The 23,552-nt window shown below is 34.1% G+C and overlaps 1 protein-coding gene across 1 annotated transcript in view; it reads right to left on the bottom strand.

Moving 5' to 3' along the window:
* Positions 1-20,360, bottom strand: part of LOC121407492 (phosphatidylinositol-3-phosphatase SAC1-B-like) — a 34,407-nt gene extending 14,047 nt beyond the window's left edge. Inside the window, exons 1-8 of the mRNA XM_041598601.1 lie at positions 20,262-20,360; positions 14,401-14,498; positions 13,292-13,369; positions 9,618-9,745; positions 5,849-5,998; positions 4,977-5,036; positions 4,013-4,046; positions 2,787-2,974 (exon numbers count right to left, since the gene is read on the bottom strand). Coding sequence (XP_041454535.1) covers positions 2,787-2,974; positions 4,013-4,046; positions 4,977-5,036; positions 5,849-5,998; positions 9,618-9,745; positions 13,292-13,369; positions 14,401-14,498; positions 20,262-20,287 — 762 coding nt within the window. The 5' untranslated portion in view covers positions 20,288-20,360. The remainder of the gene's footprint in view (positions 1-2,786; positions 2,975-4,012; positions 4,047-4,976; positions 5,037-5,848; positions 5,999-9,617; positions 9,746-13,291; positions 13,370-14,400; positions 14,499-20,261) is intronic.
* Between the last annotated feature and the right edge of the window lie 3,192 nt (positions 20,361-23,552).

The following is a 23,552-nucleotide window of genomic DNA, read 5'->3' on the forward strand; positions in this document are numbered from 1 at the left end:
CAAAATATTTTTTAACTATGATGTATTCACACATCCATGCGTTTCTTGAAAATTCAGTGTGCTTCTTTTGTTTACAAGGACATGTTTTAAATTTCTTGTAGAAAATATTATGACAATTAAATACTGGATTTCCATAGAATTGCGATGGATCGGATCAATCGTAATTCTTTGTAAGACGGGGCACAGGTCATTTGCTCATGAATGCAAAAGCTATTGAAAGGGTATGTGAGCCTCCATAGAAAGGTATACTGATACTCTCTTTGTGCGTTCACCTGGAACTTGGAAGTATGATATCCTGCAGCAATTGTATCACACAATATGCTACATCATCACAAAGTTACACTGCATACCCTGAATTTTCAACACTTCTTACCTTGATTCATCTTGAATTGATTTCATTCCTTTGTAAAACAGTATGCCCAAGATGTATGTATTTTTGTATTGCGATATTATAGATCAAATCAAATCATTTCATCCACTTGTCACTTTGTATCACCTTTGTCTACAAGCAGATGGTCTAATTCTCAGGGGGGTTTTCCCCCTCTTAAGCAAGGTAATTATTCACAATAACATGTACATATATACAAACAATTAAAAACAAATAAATTCAATTCAATAATGCAATCATTTTTTGAACATCAAATTTTTTCAGAATTCCAAACTTGCTTTTTTGTTTAAATAAACTTTCTAAATAATTATTAAAGTAAGCTTGAACTAAATCCATAAAGAATTCGCATTACATTTTTTCCTTTGAATATGCTTTTTATATAATTTCCATAAATAACAAATTGAGCAATAACACAACTTTTGATGACACATAACATTGATCAAATTTTGCAGATCATAACCTATAATTAATGTTTTTTCATCTATAGAAATAGGTATACTGATACTCTCTTTGTGCGTTCACCTGGAACTTGGAAGTATGATATCCTGCAGCAATTGTATCACACAATATGCTACATCATCACAAAGTTACGCTGCATACCCTGAATTTTGAACACTACGTACCTTGATTCATCTTGAATTGATTTCATTCCTTTGTAAAACAGTATGCCCAAGATGTATGTATTTTTGGATTGCGATATTATAGATCAAATCATTTCATCCACTTGTCAGTTTGTATCACCTTTGTCTACAAGCAGATGGTCTAATTCTCATGGGGTTTTCCCCCTCTTAATCAAGGTAATTATTCACAATAACATGTACATATATACAAACAATTAAAAACAAAAAATTCAATTCAATTCAATAATGCAATAATTTTTTGAATATCACACTTTTTGCAGACTTCCAAACTTGCTTTTTTGTTTATATAAACTTTCTAAATAAATAATCATAGTAAGCTTGAACTAAATCCCTAAAGAATTCGCATCACATTTTTTCCTTTGAATATGCTTTTTTATATAATTTCCATAAATAACAAATTGAGCAATAACACAAAGTCGATTACACATAACATTGATCGAATTTTGCAGATCATAACCTATAATTAATGTTTTTTCATCTATAGAAATAGTAATCTTGAAAATATGAAATACCAACCTTTCTATAATTTTCCAATAAAATGAAACAATTCTCAGGTTATCTATCACCAAATTAGCCTAATTCCATTGGTCTGGTATCAGTTTGGTCCAATTGCAATTTGGTCCAACCATCAATTGGTCTAATACTCAATTGGGCTCACTGATATTTAGTCTAATGCCCAGATGGTCTCATTTCCACTTCGTCTAATTGATTTTGGCACTTTGTCAAATGTTAAGTTGGATCATAAAGAGTTCATCTTATTATATAGACTAGAGGCTCATAACGCAAAGCTTAGCAATGATCGTAGAACTTTTTTCAACGATTGATTGCAATGACAACAATTTACAATCAATCGTGAAATCATGCGTACGATTAAATGCTAACCTTTATGTTACAGGCCCCTGATGGTGTGTTAGACCAAATGGAAAATGGACCAAATGCATAATGCCTATCTGAAAATTAGACAAAATGGGCAATAAACTGGTTGTAAAAAGGACCAGAGTTATTGTATTTCAGGTGTTCCTATTCACTTCACATTTCTTCATCCTTTGATGTAACCATAAGACCATAAAACAATGAAACCATAAAATGTATGAGGAATTAACCCTTGACCCTCTACCAACATGCCTGTTGAGGAAACAGTCTTTAATGTAGACAAACTGGTTGTAAAATTAACTTGAGTAGGACCAAGTGGGATGAGACCAAGCATAAGTAGACATAGTGGCCCAAATTCATAAAGGTGGTTTTGAAAACCCACGGAGGAGTCCATGGTGTATGCAGATTTCCTGTATAAATTACTCCTGTATAAATTTACCGCGTACTTTACAAAATGTCCAATGCTCATGCACGCTTTTGTCACAGTGCACCAAACTGACGCCTGTTGCTGTGGCTATCCACGCTTTTTTATTCATGAGTCCACTGTTTGGAATTAATGAGTCCACTCTTCAAACAGTGGACTCATGGATACAATAGCGTAGCTAGCCATGTTAACAGGCGTCAATTTGGCGCAATGTGACAAGAGCGCGCATGAGCATTGGACATTTCTCATACACATGCCCGATACACTCTAAATAAAGCATAATTTGTACAGGAAATCTGCATAAACCATGGATTTAACCATGGGTTTTCAAAACCATCTTTGTGAATTCGGGCCAGTGGATGGATCAGACCTAGTGTTAATTGGTCTAATATAAATGCTATGGATCATCAATTTACCCTCTCTTATAACAATACGTGCGTTACTGCAGCTCTGCGCTTACCTGGACGAAGGAGGCTCTGCTACCGTTGAATTGCACAATTTGTTCCGTCTCTACAAAGTTAGCTGCCTGTCCCTGTTCATCTAATCCTCTCATATAAAACCTCGTTCCCGCTCTTAGACAGCTTCTTCTTGAGATCAGGATGTAATCAAACCTCTTTGTGTTGATGATCCCTATTCGTATTGATATGACTGCATCCATCAAGTTAAGGAATTCAGCTACTTTACATGTATGAGCTTAACACTGGTGTAAAAATGTCTACAATGAACATCAACTTATGTATGTACTGCATATACAGCATAAATGAAGTATGCAAGAATTTCAGTTCAAATATATTGATTAAGACAGGGTCCATATACACTCCGCTGCTGCATTCTTATTCATTTACTTTATGTGCTAAAATGTATGCAGTGTTCTATCTCCAATAATTTTTTCAATATTTGTACAAGTCAACTGTTGTAAACATTTATAGGATGGCAATTAATACTACTTCTGAAAATAATGGGATATAACTAAGAAAAGAATTTAGAGAATATAAGTTCAAGGAAATATTTGGCTAATTAAAGGATCCATGACTACCCAGTTATCTTGAGATTGTATGTCCATAAAAGACTGAGAACTTGGCAAACAATATTCTAGTAATATTTTGAATGTGATGTCTAATAATATTATAAAGCACAAACATTAACAATTATTTTTTACTCTTTGAAGTTGATGTGCTATCTAAAACTTTTGAGGAAGAAATGATGTCTTTACCTAGGCGACCAGACAAACTTTGGTGAAATCTATATAATTTAAGAAATTAAAGAAATATTTACAAGTACACTCTAGCTCATGGGAGGGACATACATTTCACAACAAAGGGACATATTGGCCCATATTCTGAAGTCAGGTTTAACTTAAACTCAGATTTAAAGTTGTGGTTAAAGTATGGATAGCCAATTGTCACATAAATCACTAACAGTAGATATATCATATTTCAGATCATTTGGCTCTCAAATCATTCATAATTATCTAGGAAGTATGAATCGATGATTGTCTTCACCATCAATGAATCAGGAAAGGGCACAGTAAACATAAGAAACTTACAACTTAATACAAATTTTGACACTTTTGGCTTCCCATAATTTTAGCAGAGAGTTAGACCATTGTCTACGTTAAACCTGACTTTATTGTGATTGTTTGTAGACTTTGTTTTGCTCAGCTAATGTAACAAATCAAAAGGATACATCCTACCATGACTGGAAGAATGAACTTGCCAAGCTAGAAGAAAAAAATAGGGGAAAAATTATGACACAACATATTTACATGAATATAAAGGCCACCGAACACCTTACGACCTGACTGGTCTACGACTGGCTTGCGACTGAGTGAGTAGAGATGAATCGCAAGGTAGTCATAAGCCTTGACACCGCACACCTTGCGATCCGGCTACCATGCTGTATGGGACTCGCTTGTGCGCTTACTTTTTGCCATAGCAACTGAGAAAATGGCGCTTACTACTGCGTACCATGTTGTATATCATATACATGTCGAGCAACTCTGCTGTCTGATTGGTTGGAAGTTGGATTGAGCTTGCAATCCAGTCATAAGGATTTGACATGTCAAATCCTTACGATTTTCCTTGCGGCTTGTCTCTGACCGGTCTGCGACTCTCAAGCTGACAAGAGCTGTGACGTCATATCTCTTCTCACTCAGTCGCAAGCCAGTCGTAGACCAGTCGGGTCATAAGGTGTGCGGTGGACTTAAGCAATTCAGAATAGGACAGGTAAAAGCTTTGTTTTTTCCTGAGAAGTTAAATTTTAACTCTCATGATTGATAAACATAACCTTCATACTTCACCTTAGAAACTGAAGTGGAATGTCTGAAGATTATAATTATAAGTCATATCTTGATGAAAATACACTCACCAAGTTTACATACAAATGGTCTGACATAAAATTTAAAATCAATAAAACCAATAAAACCAGATAAACATATATCTATTGATACAAATGTAGCTCTAAAAACGTATTAACAAACACAAAATACATAAGGTACTCTTGAAATGAAGAAACACAAGAGACCATCTCTTCCATTATACCTTTAAGAAAAAATATATGAATTACCATCTACATTATCTCAGGTAATTATAAATATTATTTAAGAATGAATTATGTCATAAAAAGAGGTTGGATTGGCAAGAAAACATACCTCTGGTTGTGCTGTGAACTCCCTTAGCATATGACCATTCCATACAAACCTCTGATCAGCCTAATAATAAGAAGACATACAAATAATTACATGTATATTGAATCAAACAACACAATCGAAGTCATACAAAATGTTTTGCATTGATCATATAAACATGAATTAATATACTGTTTGAATGCATCTCAATTTTTTTTATTGCCATTTTTAAATGATTTGAATGTTTCAGATGGCAAATTTTACAGTGTGTGTTTGCAGAATACATGCAGAGAAGTTATTTGTACAAAGTCTTTTATCAAGATACAATATGAAAACGCTTCTTCAGCAATAAACTCCCTATAACTTATTAAAAGAACAGTCAAAATTTCAGCCTCTTTGTTAGAAATTAAATTTAATGTTATCAAAGGACTCACTAAGCCATGTATTGTCTTTAAGTTAAGCATTTAATTTTAAGTAAGAATGTAATAATCTTGCCATAAATACTCTCTATAATAACATTATCATTAGTACTTATTCATTCACTTGTTTGATTGTTCATTCATTCATTCATCCATTCATCCGTCTATCCATTCATCCATCCATTCACTCACTCATTCGTTCGTTCGTCCATCCATCCATCCCTTCATTTATTATTTCACTCATTCTTTTTTTCATTTGTTTGTTTGTTCATTCATTCATTCAATCATTCATTCATTCAATCAATCAATCATTCATCCATTCATTCATTAATCTACTAATTTTTTTATATATCAATTACCAATTTTTATGATATTTTTTCAGGGAAGGGGGGGTCATTTCTATAACTTTTAAATACACACTGACATATATACAGTATCATTGTCACTGACTTGATGTGAAAGATGAAATGCACTCACCCTCTCAAAAAGAGGCATCTGTAAGAATTCTGGACTAGTATTATATAACCTCTGTAGCGAATGAGTGAGGTCAAAGGTCGTGGAGAAATAGTACGTGTTGTTCTCCAGAGCATACTGAACCATGCTTTCATATACTTTGTTGTCCTGTTTCTGTTGAAAAAAGGGAGACATAAAATATGAAATTTGTAATTGTATCATATTTCTTCAAAAATTTCCACATGTCAATTTCAGTACTATTACTGTATAAGCTGTTATTTTCGTAGGGGTTTTATTTTGGCAGATTTCGCGAATTGCCGATCAGCTGCGAATTTAACAACATGCCAAAATATTGTCACATTTAATAGTTAGTGCCAATATTCCCAACAGCAGAGCTTTGCTATTGAAAACATCCTGTGTAGTGAAAAATTTGAGACATGCACCTCTATATGTACAAAAATAAGGTTTAGAAATTACAGTTAGTGATTCAAAAAGTTAGCTAGAATTTTTTTTTTTATTTCTCAAACAAAATCAGAGCCTAAACTATTTTTGTAACATAATTCTATTGATATTTATTTAATTTAACAACCCACGAAAATGTCTGGACCCCCCGCAATTCGCGAAAAATTCTGTACGCAAAAATAACAGCTTGTACAGTAGTTTAAGGTTTTCTTGAAAGGTACAGGGCCTGGCATTTTTTACAGCCTTCACTTATTAAGGATAACTGCATTTACCAGCAATGTCTCTTGGCCAATTATCCTCCATACTGTACATGTATCCATAGAATATCATTAAATTTTGTTTCATTTCATTTTGATCTTGTATAAGCAAAATAACTTAATCTAAAATCAACCACAACCCAAAAGAAATAGATATTCTACAACAATAGACCCTTTTATCCTTTTAATTTCTATTATAACTATAATAATCAAGTACATTACATTCATATGCATCTATTTATTTCACTTAAAATAATGGCCACTGGTACTAAACACTGGTCCTGAGGTGGCTGGAAAAAAATCAGATTAGACTGTTACTTATCTTTCATTGTTTGTTCCAAATATATAGATTTTAAACAATTACTGTATGCTCAATCATGCAAATAATGTCATAGCAGTTCATACAGTAAAATTAATAGACCATGCAGGACATTAAAATATCATCTAAATTACACCAAATGCACATTCTAATCATTAAAGGGGAAGTTCAACCCCAAGAAAAGTGTGTTGTAAAAATACAAAAAAAATATTAAAATATACTGGCAAAGGTTTTACGAAAATCTATCAAGGATTAAGAAATTTATGTGAATTTTAAGTTTTTGATTTGTGATGACATAAATGAGCAGCTGCCCCATATATTATGTAATATAAAATGCATAAATTCCATTTTCTTAATGCTTCATGACTGATTTTTTGTCTCTTGCAGGAGAGGGTGAGAAATAATTTGACATTAAATATCCTGTACAATTTCAAAAAATTTCATTTTTTTTTTAGAAAATGACATTTCATTGACTTTTTTTCACAACGATATGAGAAAGCTGCTTTTAAAAAAAAAAAAAAGGAATAAAAAAAAATTAGTCTTTGATTATTTTTAAACCTTCACCATTATCTCCTCTTTAAAGGACAAGTCCACATCAGAAATGTTGATTTAATCACTAGAGAAAAACCAACACTGAAAATTTCATCGAAATCAAATGTAGAATAAGAAAATTATGGCATTTCGAATTGTCTCTTATTTTGCACAAAATAATTACACAACTCAGTGACATGCATATGAGTCGATGATATCCCTCACTCACTATTTCTTTTGTCTGTTATTGTATGAATAATAATTTAGATTTGACCATAAGGACCAACTTGACTGAACCATAAAATGTTAAAACAATGGTAATTCCAAAATTTCAGGGAGGGATATAACTTTGTTTCACAGGACAATGAGGAGAAATTAGAATATTTCATATTTTATATAATAAAATACAATTTAACAATAAAGGCCCGGGAGAAGGAAAAATTCTGCCCCTTTACATTTTTCATGATAATAAAATCCGCTGTGCGAATTTTTCAACCACGCCGCTCACTGACTTTTTTACTTTCAAATTTTGCACGACTTTTGAGACCAAATTTGCAATGCCCAGATATGCGGTTACGCAACATTATGTAAGTACATGTCAGACCTAAAAATTCCCCAAAACGTGAATTCATGTACAAATCCAATGCAAATTGTGTATTTAGCCAAAATTCAGAAATGTATCATTAGTTAATATATTAAAGTTGAATGACTCAAAAACAGAATTCTTCATAGCGGCCTCTCCACACAGTCTACGCAATCTGCCAGATCTGAAGTTAACAGTCGGCGATATATCCATAAGCCCTTCAGTTACTGTTAAAAATCTTGGTGTAATTTTTGATAGAGAAATGTCAATGGTTGACCGTGTTTCTCAAATATGCACTACTGTAACTTTTCATTTAAGGAATATTTCTCGAATTAGAAGATATATTACTCAATCTGCCTGTAACAATGCAATTCGTTCTCTAGTTCTGTCCCGTTTAGATTACTGCAATGGTCTTCTCTCTAACATTCCTGTTACTCAAGTAGATCGCATTCAAAGGCTTCAAAATTGGGCAGCTCGAATAATTTATCAAGTAACAAGATTTCACTTCTCTAAACCACTCCTTGAATCGTTACACTGGCTTCCCATACGACATCGTATAGTTTTTAAGTTACTTTTGTTAGTTTTTAAGTCTCTCAATAAGCAGGCACCTTTATATCTGCGTGATTGTTTGACCCTATACACCCCTCGCAGGAATGTACGAGCCTCCAGTGACCCATTCCGTCTCACATATAAAATCACTAAGAAACTGGCTGGAGATAGGACTTTTACCATAACCGCTTCAAAATAATGGAATCGCTTACCTTTTACTCTTAGACAATCACCATCTGTTCCTTCATTTAAAAAGGGACTTAAAACCTTCCTTTTTTCTAATCCAGATTTTTAGGATTGTACGTTTTCATTTGTATAGTTGTAATAATCTCCTTTTCTTCTTGTAAGCGCTTTGGGCCATTCTGGGAAAAGCGCAGTATATAAATAATAATAATAATAATAATTATTTCTACTTTTACTGATTAAACTGAAATAATTTTGTTTTGCTTGTGATCAGAATTAGGTCTGCAACAATTTCCATTGAAAAAACAAGAAGTCGAAAAACCAAGAAATAAATAAGAAATTAAAAAACAATAAAATACATAAGAAAAAATTGCGATACCAAATTTTTTTAAAGTACATTGGATCCAGATCTTACAAAGAGTCTGTGAATAAAAAATGAGCAGTATTGGGGCTGTATAAAAGTTGATTGGAGAAAATGCTTTATTTCATGCATATATTAGTATATAATTCATTAAAATAAAAAATCCAATTATTATAAAAAAATTAACCATACAGCCTTTTAAATTTCATCGCACACTACCACTTAGCAAATTTTTGCAGCGCTCGCAATCGAAGGCCGAGATTTCAGAGGGGGGGGCGGAATCCATACCCCCCTGCTGTGAGAGGGGTCCAAATAACTGTTTAGGGTTAAGAAATAGTGAGTGAATGATGTCATCAGTCTCCTCATTTGGATGTGCAGATAACTGTTGTGTGAAATTAAACAAAATTTTGAAATGTCATAACTTTCATATTTTACATCAGATTCTGATTAAACTTTTGGTCTTGTGCTTGTTGGACTTTTCTCTTTTTATTCAAATCAACTCTTTTTTTTCTGGGGTGAACTTGTCCTTTAGTAGGGTTTGACTTTACCTGTTCTTCAGTTAGATGGAGATCAGTCTTCTTGTAGGGTATACTCTCAGTCCCGGATATCTTCCAGATAGCTTGACCGTTTATCTCACCAACTTTCTCCTTTTTGGTTATTATCACCAGATATGATCCTGATGGGGAAAAGGGATTTTAAATACCACTGGTGATATTGAGATCTGTTTGATGAAATGCAATTCTTAGGCCCAAATTTACAAAGGTGGTTTTTAAAACCATCAGTTGAACCCATGGTTTATGCAGATTTCATGTATAAATTATGTAAATTTACCGCATATGGGCAATTCCATGGAAAATGTTCACTTTAGAGAAAAAATGAAGTTTCAGATTTCACTCAAGCAGTAAAATTTTCTTAAAAAGTAATCTATAAAGTCTCAATTTCCAATAGAAAAATCGCAATATTGATATAATTTGGTAGTTTTTTCCATCATCAAAAAAATAGAATAGTATATTGCAAAATGTAAAAAATGTGGCTATTTTTGAACAATTCATCTTTTCTGTCTCTACTAAAAGCAAACAAGGTCCCAGAGGTCTCTTTTAACTTTTGAATAGTTGATTAATGTTTAAATCAACAGAAAATAATTGTTAAATTTTATGCCATTCATCAATTTTACAGAAATCTGTCTTCAGATTTGTGTGATTTCTTTACCATTATCAGTGTCATGTCCGTTACGTTTTTCACTTAAAGTTTTCACAGCTTACAGGAAATTTGTCTAAAGGTACTGCAGATTCAGATTCTATGTTAGAATTAAACCCCCTACCATGTGTAGCAATCATTTTCCCTTACCATTTCTCATTTTCATAAAAATGGCGTAACGGACATGACAATTCGCGTAACGGACATGACGCCTTATATATGGCAAATGGCAGCATTTACAAAAACAAAATATTAGGCTCAGTGTCACAGACTGAGGTTAGTCTCAATTGTTTGAGGATAGCTGAATGTAATATTTCATAGAATCTGCATGTCATTCAAGCTATTTTTAGAAGTTGGTGAATGATGAAAGTTCAGCTCTTGTTCTGGTAGATTTTTCTGAGAATTAACGGTATGTTACATAGTATTAGGATAAGATGCAGCTAGATCTGGCAACATACTCAGATCACAATCTGTATCATTCGTGTTTGAACAAACATTTGATTAACTTAGGTTCTTGCACTGACAGTTTGGAGCATGATAAAACTCCAACTTGTGAATTAATGATCATTGATGATATTACTTCAAAGTATCTGACTTACACCAACCTCAACATGTACTTCTTCAGTGATGGCATGGGATCACATTTAAAAGCAAGTTTGTATTCGGATATCTGTGTTTCATGATGTACATGTAGCTCTATGAATCCATGAATCTACAGTGGCACTTCTTTGCAGTATCACAAAGCAAAGGGGCCGTGGAAAGAATGTGGCGCGATCAATAAATTATGTCATAGTATTTTGGTCAGCCATAATAACGATTTGAATGATGTATCTTCAACTGTACACAAGCAGCGTGGACAATACAACAAAATTACATGTAGATACAGCCACGTTTGTCAGCAAGCAAGATTGTAAGATTTAGAACATCCAAGATTTGATGAAAGGATGATTATACTCAGGATGATAGTTATTTTGAATGAAAAAAAAAATCTCAGAAGCTATTTACAAGCATTCCGATTACCTTTCAACTCGTACATAATCGATAATGAAAGACCGCTTTCCAGGTACTGCTATTAAATTTTAATACCATTTTTTGTAATCTTAAAACTGACATTAATACTAGTACATATTCTTTATCATACAATACATTCCATAATATGTTCTTCTTGGATTTATACAGGTCTGGTAAATTTTGTTTTCTTCTCACAAAAAAAGAGATTTGGTCTTCTCAGTGTGTCGTAGTGGTACGATAAATGTTGTATTCAATATAAAATTATCACTTAGGCTATAGCTATTAATTTAATGATACCTGCTAATAATATCTACATATTCTTCATTAGATTGTCAGTAAAGGTACTTTGCTGTTACATAATTACATTCATTATTGATATTTCTTCCATTTTCAAACTAAGAAGTGCTGATGAAGTTCACTTCGTAAGGGTGTCATGTCCGTTACGCTAGTATATTATCAAATATTAGGTCATGAATAAAAAATAATCTTTTCTATCAACTTTTTTTCCTTTAATTAGGTGTGGCGGATGGTAGTAACTGGAAAATACTTATTAACTGTTGTTAACCGGTGTAAAATAAATTTTTCTAAATATTTTTTTGTGTTATTAATATTGTACAAAAAGACCCCCTCTCAAATTGCAAAATAATAGGAGATATTACAGATTACCAGTTATAATATGTGTCTCTAACCTCTAGCCTTAACATGTAAACAATTAGACTTGTACCATATCTTGTAATAAAATAATTATATTCGCTTACAAAAAGTGGACAAAACTGTCATGTCCGTTACGCTTCGTGTGTCATGTCCGTTACGCTACATTTTGAGCTCGGAATACAGAATGCACTGCAAAACTGTTGTTAAACACTATTTTATGGATAGAGCATGGTCTTAAGGTTAAATTAACACCAATGTCAGGTGCATGCAATCTAAGAATTCACAGGAATTTTGATAAGCAATAGGAGGTAAAAATGCTTCGTCCATTTCGTGTCATGTCCGTTACGCTCACAAAGAGTGCAATTTCACCGCAACTGTTCAATGAAACGATTTGAAATTTTATGTGTATGTAACTGATACTTAAATGTGTCTGATAAGCTTAGTAACAATTATCAAAAGACTGCTAATTCTACTGTATAAACATTTGAATTACAAAAATTTGTCTGAACGTCATGTCCGTTACGCTGGAATTGACCATATATAAAAAAATGTTCAATGCTGATGCCCGCTTTTGCCACAGAGCGGCGAATTGCTAAGGTTAAGTATGCTATTTTATTCATGAGTTCACTGTTTGAAGAATGGACTCATTAATTTATAACAGTGAATGAATGAATGTAACAGCGTAGATAACCACGGCAACAGGCGTCAATTTGGTGCACTGTGACCAAAGTGTGCATCAGCATTGGAATTTTTTAATATACACGGTAAATAAGCGTAATTTATACTTGAAATCTGCAGAAACTATGAGTTCAACCGATGGTTTTAAAAACCATCTTTGTGAATTTGGGCCTTAAGTGTTCACATCCATTTAATTGGATGGATAATTTACAAAGTCTGAATAATTCAAATCAATGAGAATGTTACAAGTAATGGTACTTTGTTTAATGAACTATTTGGATGAATTGATATGAAAACGCAAGACAAGACTCATTGCTCATTCCAAAGAGCAACAGAAATGTCATCAGAATAAGATGGATGTATATTTTGGAAACACCAAATGTGAAATAATAGTAATAAAGTAGGCAGAAAAATACTGAAATGTGCATTGCTTTTAAAAGATCTTATGAAAAAATAATTTGATCATAATTTGACTATCACTAAACAATAACAAATTTATCATTTTCCACAACTGGAGCACACTTTGATACCTAGATTTGAATGAGGTATAATGACACACATTTACATGTATACATAATCCAAAACACTCTTAACAATTCCTGATGATTATAAATATATGTAGAAATGAAGAAAAATTGGGAAAGAATGATGGTTAAAGACTGAAGTTTGTCTGAACGCTTACCTCTCAGGAGTTTAATAATGCCCATAATACCACATATGGGCTTACTACTAGCACCTGGTGGGATATTGATTCCATTTTCTACAAGAATAGAAAAGACAAAAAACATAAAATGATCAGTTTAAGTTCATTGCAAAGTTACTTGTAGGCATACTTTTTTATGTCACTGAAATAAGTATGTTTGTTTTTTTTTTTTAACGTTACCACATTAAACCACCATGAACATGTTCATTTTAGAGGACAAGTCCACCCCAACAAAAAGTTGGTTTGAATAAAAAGAGAAAAACAAACTAGTATAACACTAAAAGTATAATCACAATCGGATGTACAATAAAAAAGTTATGACATTTTAAAATTTTCTTAATTTCACATAATAGCTATATTCACATCCTCATTGGTACGTAAGTGAGGGGACTAATGACATCATTCACTCACTATTTCTTTTGTATTTCATTACATGGAATATGAAATATTCTAGTTTTCTCCATGTTATCATTCAAAACAAAGTTTTATTCCTCCCTGAACATGTGTAATTATCATTGTTTTAACATTTTGTTGTTCTAACAAGAGGGTCCTTATAGTCAAATCTGTAAAAATTGAAATATTGTATAATTCAAACAATAAAAATAATTCAAACAACAAAAAACAGAAGAAATAGTAAGTGAAGGACATCAGTGACTCTCTCATTTGCATATCACTGATTATGCATATAACTGTTTTGTGAAAAATAACAAAAACTTTAAAATGTCATAACTTCCTTAATTTACATCCAATAATTTTGATGAAATGTTAAGTGTTAAGCTTTTTTCATTTTTCTTATTTTCTTCAAATCAGCTTTTTTCTAGGGTGGACTTGACCTTTAAATAACAAGGTAAAAAACAGATATGAAAAAAGCATGGACATGAAAAATCATCACATTCGTGGAAAATCATTTAAGAACAGAAAGGTAAAATTTGAATACAATAATGAAAATAAAATTCTCGAATTGAAATTAGAGGAAGAATAAAACAAACATTAATTATTCCAGGTTGATTGATTCTGATATGAAGGGTGGGGGATTACTAGATTAGATAAGTGATCTTTTGGGGGAGAGGCAAGGGAAAGTGGGTTACCTTCAAGAATGATCTCCTGGCTGAGTCTATCAATGACAAGAACCTCCTTTGTTCCAGGATCTCTTGCTTCAATGAAGAACTTATCATCTTGGGTATGGCTGTATAAAGATCAAAAGAGAGAATACAGCTGAAACAGTAATTAAAACCGAGATAAAATACACCTAGGCTCGAGGCCAGACATTTGGTACTTGGTAGATCATAATTCGAGGTTGGGATGGTCGAGTGTGGATTTAGGATTTTTCATGATTGTTCCTAGCCAGGCCTGGCCTAGCTACATCGGTTTGGGTAGCCGTAGGGTGAAGGTCGTTCTATGGTAATGGTGTGGTATGGTATTTATCAAATCATGCATTGCAGTTACAAAGACTGAATTGCAATTTAAAAGGTGTAGAGTTTTGTTACAGTGGTATAATCTACATAATTAAATTACATAGTTACATTATGTCACAGACTGAATGCAATAAATTGCATACTACTGCATATTAAACCATATTTACAATAAAAAGGTAATTAATATAGGACATATGCATGATTAAAACAAAAAAGAATAGAGGAAGGAGAAGGAAAAGGAGTAGGAGCAAAAAAGGGAGAAGATGAATAAGGAGAAGAGGAAGAAAAGAAAGAGAAATAGACAAAAGAGAAAGTTTGAGTTGAAGAAGAATAGTTCAATATTGCACATTGTTAATACAGAGTACTGGTATGTAAAAGGTAAAATTTTGAATTGTGATTTTGTGGTTAGGCAATTGTGACAACTCAAGGCTAAAATTTGTTTTAAAAGTTTAAAAACTTAATTTGCAAGTCACATTTTTTATCAGTAAAATTGGTAGTACAGAATTTCCAATATCAGCGATTAGATGAATGATTGTTTTAAAACTTTTTATCCTTTTGTCCGTTTCAGTAATTAATTATAGTATATTCCATTAAAATAGACTGAATAAAAGACTGGACATTGAACCAGATTAAAAATTATATGGGTCTAGGGTCGATTTAGCCCCCAAAATGCTCAAAACAAGCATTGAAACTAATGTTGTAACCCGCACCCGTTGCGGTACGGGTTAACCTGCCGGTATGCCTCCGATCGCGGGTTGCGGGCTGGGCCGAGTTCATTCTCAAACCCGCAGACCGTCATGCAAAAAAAAAGGGAGAATAAACGACGCATAATAAAAACATTCACAGTGAAAATTGAGTTAAGATCATGTGCTTCTTACGTGGCAGATTCTTTTAGAGACGTAGATATTTCCTTTTAAAAATGCCGGCGTATTTTTGTCTTGTGAATAGTGAACAGGACTGAGTCTGAGACAGTTCAACATGATAAATACATCGAGTTGCTCTCTTTCAAAGGCCAGCGCCAGTGCGTGCATGCAGCGCAGTCAAAAGCAACCGCATGGGCCAATGAAACTCGATGTTGAGTTTCCCGTCCCATTTTTTCCAGCTCATAATGAGGAACCGATTTCATTATTTTTCAGAAGATGAAAGTTTGACCTTTTGTAACCTTTTAACGCACTTTATTCTGTGGAACTTGAAGCCAGGGAAAAATTAATCTTTTTTTTTTGGGGGGGGGGCTCCATTTTCATTTTTTTTTGCAATATTTCAGGGGCTCTTTTCAAATGCTACGTTTTTGTATTTTGAGGAATACCTGTTCACTTATTAAATTAATTATTACTTGTTTAATATTGTATGATTTTTAAAGTTTTTTTCATGCCTAGAATCTTGGATGTGGGTGTGTTTGTGTGGGTGAGACTGTGAGTTGAACTTGATATAAATGAATTTAATATCTAATTTTTACTCCATCTAATTCCAGTACTTGGCCATGTAATAAAGGCCCACATACCCTTACTTTTCCTGAAGTTCTTTGAAAACGCAGATCTCCACGAAAATTGTATTTCTCTATGGGGGAGTCTAAATTTGGTGAGAATGAACTCATTAATAACTTAAATATACATGACAATGAAGAAATCATCAAACTTCATTGGCAGTTTTGAAAAATATACCCGAAATATAAACTCTGTCTGAAGCAGAAAATCACCATCATTGAGGCCTTTACAGAGTGAATTGTCCCCCAGAGCTCTGGCAGAGAGACAGAGCTCAGACTAGCTAGCACAAGCGCCAATGCGTACGTGGGTGAGTCTCCCGTCGGCCTTGTAACAGATTGAGCTTTGATGATTTTTTTTGTCTGATATTTAACTTATCCCCTGGAAAAATAAAACAAATGATTTTTAAGTTATAATTACTTTAGCAAATAAGTTATTTTGGATGAGTACTAGGCCGTATGATAACTCACCAACGCGAGGTTACTAGACTTTGGGATTTATTGAGGTAGCTCAACCATACCTCGAGCGATGTTCGTGCAGGCTCCACCACTTCTACGGTTGTTGAGTGGAGCCTGCACGAACATCCCTCGAGGTATGGTCGAGCATGCAGCGTCATTCCATTCACAAAAAAAGAAAGAAAAGATTTGCAGGTATTTACAAGATATACAAGTAATTGTCTTACTGAAAAGCTTATATTAATGTTTTAAATCAGTTTTGAATCTAGATATCCAAATAGTTTATTTTCAGAATTTGATTTTCAAACGCGGGCCAAATTTCATAACGCGGGCGACGGGAAACTGAACATCGAGTTTTAGCGGCCATATTATCGAATGAAATACAAAAACAGAAGGAAATAATATAGAGATAAACGAGAAGAAAAAATTGACTGTATCATTATCCAGGTATTTATTGCAATTTTGATTACTTTATAGACGAGGTCCCATAGAATTGAATATTGTAATTATGATTGTTGTGAGTCGCAGTGTCGACCGACCTGGACTGAAAAACAACATTGCCGTCTGCCGATCCTTGCTGGGCAGCCTGGGCTGAGCGCTAGCTAGCGCGCTGAGCTGCGGCTCGCTAGCTCCGATCCGAGGCGTTAATTGCGTAATGCTTTCAATTTCGAGATCAGAGCGGACCCATTTCGTGGTACAAACTACAAAGTCACCCAAAAAACATTTTCTCTCCGGAATAAAAGGCGAATTTGCAAATTGTAAGTAAATTCAATCTAGGCTAGGTAGTAGTAGACATATATTTTCCTGATTTGAGCCTGTAGAGTGTGGGGATTGCAGAAATAATTTTTCAAAGATAAATTGACTTGCGGGTTAAAACCCGACGGGTCAGCGGGTCCCGCTTGCAAATTATTGGATTATACGGGACGGTACGGTTCGGGTTTTCACTTGCGGGTTACAACATTAATTGAAACTATAAAAAGATGAACCCTTGAAATCCCATTCATTGCGATGTTAAAGCTTATCCAATATTGCAGCTTTAGGCAGAAAGTAATTGTGAAGAGTAGCCTCCAAAATGAAAAATAATTTTTTGCCTGCATTGAAGACAAAACCAAGTAATCTTTGCTTTGTAAGTTGTAAACTGATAAAATTCAGAAAAAATGTGGCCAAAGCTGTCATTATTATGTCCAGCAGTAGTTAGAATATCGACTAACTATGAAGGAGACATAGACAGTTTGTTGGTTTTTAATATCAAAACACTGTATCGTCTATTACTTCAGGTCCAATTTTTGAAAATCTGACTAGATCTACTCTGCTCTGGCAGCTTAAGTGTTAATTGAGGTCCTGGATAGCCAGGAGGCTCCTAGAGAGTAAAAATCATTTACTAACATATGCTTACCCTCCAAGGAGCCAGGGATTGCGTCCCATTCACGTGCATGTACCGCAAAAAAAAAAAGAAACTTTTGCCCCCAAGATTTCTACTTTCCTTCAAGTAAAAGATCTAGCCCTAGGCCTAAATCATGTAAGTGGGCAATTCCACAGGTTGGTGATAGTTTCAGGAACAAGAAATAAAAAGTTTATTTTCATATGTATACTTTGGAAAAAAATGGTCAAAAGTTGTGTCTTCCATTGTGTACCAAAATACAAGAAAAATAGTGAAAAATGAAATATGCCTTATTACCATTTTGTTGTTGCAACAACATACCACTTTATATATTTCTGAAGTTTAGAAGAGTCAAATTACTTAAAATACACAACCGCTTTTCAAGTAAATTTGTAGTACTCATTCAAAAATAAATATTGCAACCTGTTCAGGTGATGTAACGTGAGTAACCGAAAAAACTGACTTTGTTTTCTGAGAGAAAAATTCTTCACAGTTAATTGGTGGGATTTTAAATTCTCTTCCTTCAAACAATCTTTGACACAGTGATGACTATCAAAATCATTAAAAAGTACAATTTTTTTATAAAATTGATGAAGAAAAACTGTAACGTGAGTAACTTTGTAACGTGAGTAACCATCATGTAATGTGAGTAACCAGTAAAAATTATTCAGTTCGGTAACATTTTCTGTGGGATGTCAAGTTTTAAGTCTCATGGTTAGTTGTGAAGTTATTTTTGATTAATTAAAAGCAAAATGAGGGTACATCTCTTTGATGCGACTCTTTGTTCATCAAAATATCAGTGGTCATACAATCACACAAAAAAATTGAATATTAGTAGAAGTATTCACAATGCGAGAGTGCATTAGTCAGACTTGGTTTTGATTAACCAAACTTTAAAGAGTGTTTGAACAACACATTGAATGCCCTTACCTGTAACCCTATCTAGGCCGGGGTATTTTGGGAGTTGATATGGCCTGGAGGGTGGGGGAAGGGGGGGGGCTCCCAGGCCCCCCTTGAGATCTCGGCCATTGGCCGCACGATCACGCCGAAAATTTGCATGCAGGTTGTCTTGGACATAATCTACAATACTAGTAATTTATTTCATGCAAATTGGTATTAAGCGATTATGCTAATTTATGCATAATTAGTAAGCGAAATCATACTTTTCCCTCCTACTCCTTAATAAAGCTCCAATTGTTCCAATTTTTGGTATAAAATCTCTTTTAGATGTTCCTAGCAATGAATTTTACACACATTATTGAATTTTTAATGACATGTGTGTTGTTAACCATACATGGACAAAATGTAACGTGAGTAACCGTAACGTGAGTAACCATATTATCTGCACCCCAAGTAAAAACCATGTGTTCTATTTTTTTTTAATTATATACAAAGTTTGTCTCCCTAATATACTTCTTTGAAATGGATATAATCAACTTTCATAAAAGCCTTGTATGAGGAGACTTTTCACTTATGTTGACTTTTCATTTTATGCATGTCCAAATCATGTAACGTGAGTAACCGACACATTCCAAAGATTTGCCAGGAGCATAATAGAATTTCCCAAGTTTTGTTTTTATACGAAGGATAGTCAGACTGTGTACTTTGTTGTGATAAGGAGATGTTTAGTTCCTATCAATAATAATGGAGTTACAGCTCCAAGTACGAGTCAAGGTGTCTCCAAATGTAACGTGAGTAACCGTGGAATAGCCCAAATGGGATACGACTTAATTTCCAACATTTCTATGATATTGATATTATATTTAAACAAGAATTCATTAAAAACGTGAAATACATTATGAAAAGATGGGGAAAACTTGCCCCCATGTTTATGTCGCCATCTTGATTACTGACTGTCTTTCGCCAAGGCTAGCAATACATAGCACGCAGTCCTCCTGTGCAGTTTGAATTCATGAAAACCTGATAACACTAAATCGCATATGCCTTTAATGGAAACTGCCTCCTGCGTAATATAATCTGAAGCCAGGCTGAAGAAGCACTTCATTAATTCATGCTCTTAAGCCTAATGTACGCGTTAAGCGAGAACAGAATAGAAGTTAGATTTAACTTTACACCGTTTACATAACGCGGGACTACAATGACAAAAACTACACATATTCGTTTTCAAACATTAAAAAATTCGTTGGTTTATCACTACATCATGAACACACTATTACATTTATACCAACTTGACAGAAATACGTAAGGATTACTTACATCAACAGAGTTTCGTGAACCGACATTCTGAATAAAACACAGTTTATACTTTTATGAGCGATCCCTGTTCCGAACAAACTCAGAGGACACGGCAGCAATTTTACCTTTGAACCCGCCGGCTATAGGATTGATGATGAATCATGCATGTGACGTGATGTAATTCGCTGCATATTTCATATCATCCGAGATCGAGAGGGAGAGAGAGAGGGGGGGGGGGGGGCAATATCTCAAAATGATAAAAGAGAAAGGAACAGGGTCAGGGGTAAAAGGTCAAGAAACACGTTTCACACGTATTAAAAATACTAATGGTGATCAGATGATGAAGACACCGATGGTGGTGGTGCAGCAGGTGGTGATATGAAGCTGCATGATGATCGATGATGATGATAATGATGATGATGAGGAGGAGGAGGAGAATGAGGAGGAGGAGAAGGAGGAGGATGATGATGGTGATGATGATGATGAATGATGATGATGATGAATGATGATGATGATGATGATGATGATGATGATGATGATGATGATGATGATGATGATGATGATGATGATGATGATGATGATGATGATGATGATGATAATGATGATAATGATGATGATGAATGATGAATGATGAGAGTCTGATCGATGTTAGACGTGTTTCCGCTATTTTTTTTCAGTTTAGGATAAGGTTGCATGTGATTGAAAATACCTTTATATTTTTATTGACGATTTAGGCCTACAGAATAGTCAAATCGTTAATCTTTATTCATCCATCATTGTTTGTAGGCCTACATCAACCTCCACTTGGTATCTGACACGCTGTGTTACAATTAATATTGGTATAGGCCTACGTCAAAATGTTGATTTTCTTGAAACGCCACTCATATGTTTTTAACACACATGATAAAGGAAAAGTCCCACAAAATAAAGTTAATAAAACATGCAGTTTGTAAACTTGATAAATATACGATTCGGCAGCAGATTTGGGAATGTTCCAGCCTGAAGCAATATAATTAATGCAGATTATTGTTATCGTCTGCATGTTCAGATAACTGAAAGTTTTCCAAAAATGTCATGTAGAAAAGTAGGCCTATTGTATTGGGAAAACAGCTATAGAAAATATGAATTTTAACAGTAAGCATAATAAACGTTGCTTTTCTTTTTCAATCCGAGTTTTCTCTCTTTTATTGTGATTGAATTTGTTCCCTAGTGCGGCACATTTAGAAGTAAATTACAAAATAAAGATTGTGGTAACATCGATAAAAATAGTTCGAAACTTTGCAGATCAAAATTGTAAAAATAAAAAAAATAAATAAATAAAACGGGGTGTACCCGGTCAGCAATCGTGATGATACGATCGTAATGAAATACTATACGGGCGCCCTCTTTCTTCTCTCTGCACAAGAACTCGTCTGTGATAGGCTAAAAGTAGGCATACATGGTGTAGGGACTAGGGAGAACACACTTTCAATATAATAATGGTATTTTATTAGGCATCATAACATTCCTGGCAGCCAATGGCTGAATTGTAAATAATTGTACATAGTAAAAAGATTTACATACAAATTTAACAGAACAGTATACAAAATATACAAAATAAAGATATATATCTGAAAGGACCAGTATTCAAGAACCAGTATCTTCTCAGCTCTATCAAACAACCTTCCACCTTTTTGAGATCCTAAACCTCTCGGTTAAAAATCCACCGGTCTTGTTATTTGCAACCGCCGAGCAATATATTGTGAAACTAAAATAATTCAATTCAATGACCGAGTGCAAGGACAAACATTGTATATGTATATAATTGCCATCGTAGTAATACAATAATGATTATTAGGGTTATGATGATGATCGTGATGATGATGATGACGACGCTGATGATGATGATGATGATGATGATGATGATGATGATGATGATGATGATGATGATGATGACGATGATGATCATGATGATTTTGGCGACGAAGACGACGATGACCATGCTAAATTTGGAGACTGTCATCACCATCATTGTATTAATTAACAACACGAGGCCATCCCAGACCGGTGTATAACAGTTGATTATTAGAGCATTACGATCCATTTCGGCCAGCCATTTTTAGCCTACATAGGTAAGGATTTAATAGGCCAAGGATGGATAAGGTCGAATAAATAGAAATATTGAAGCCATTCTTAATTTGCGGTACCGTATTTTGGTTATCTTCGCCATTGATAATTTTGCAGAATTTTCACTACGAAATTAAAACCTTCACATGAAGGATAATAAAAAAAAATGAAGTTTTTGTCCAAGTTATGATTAAAACATTTCATTTTTCACCATTCTGCAAGCATGCCACGGGAGTTGTAGGCCTATGTAAGTTTGAGTTATTTTCTCAAAAGATGACCAAGACACATCGTTTCCATGTTCTTTCTCAACCCTCCCCCACCTTAATATTTTTTTTTCAGATTGTGGGCAGTCAACCCGCCCCTCAGAATAATTAGTAGACATTAGTGTTTTACCCCCTTGTAGCGCCAGTACCAAAAAAAAAATACCTCTGACGCATGATCGATATTGTGTATTTCTGCGGCAGTTTACGTGAAGTCTGCTAGGCAAACCTTTCACTCGAGTTAAGGGTCTGAATATGCAGCCTATATGCCTCAGTACTGAAGGCCCTCTCGCTCAGCAAGTTTTGTACGTACTAGTCTTTGCGCGGAGGCACACTTGTTGATCAAAGTTCCAATCAGGGTCTATGCCTGCAGACTAGTTTACATGCCTGTTTACACGTTGTTAAAAAAATATTCATCTATAATTCGAGCAATGATCATGCATAAGTACCGTGCATATTTACGTAAAAGTCGATAAAGAACGTGGTATAGAAACGGAGATGACAAAACATGATGAGGTCAATATAACGGATGTTATCACAGGGAAGAGATGCAAGAGCTAAACATTCTCACGTCGTTTGATAGTTTCATCAACCAATAAAAAATGTTGTATCCAAATATCGTAAAATAGTTTAGATAATTTGAAACATGCTGATTTTCAGGGGTATTATGAAACTGGTAAACGGTTGTAGCTTTGGTTACAGCTATATACATACCGATCGATTGTACCGATTTTTAACTGCAAGAAATTGAATGATAAAACCTTTTATTCTACAATGGAAATTATGGCAAACGTTTACAAATTTTCACGTTTATGACGTCTTTTTTTTCTCCAAAATAATTCCTCATCTCATGAGAACAGTTCTTCCGGACGCGTATAGCACCTCTATGCGTGAAGAAAAGCGGAAAATATATGGGTAGAATCGTAGTATACATAAATAGGGGCGG

Source organism: Lytechinus variegatus, chromosome 2 (genome assembly GCF_018143015.1).
Source record: "Lytechinus variegatus isolate NC3 chromosome 2, Lvar_3.0, whole genome shotgun sequence".
Classification (NCBI taxonomy): Eukaryota; Metazoa; Echinodermata; class Echinoidea; order Temnopleuroida; family Toxopneustidae; genus Lytechinus; species Lytechinus variegatus.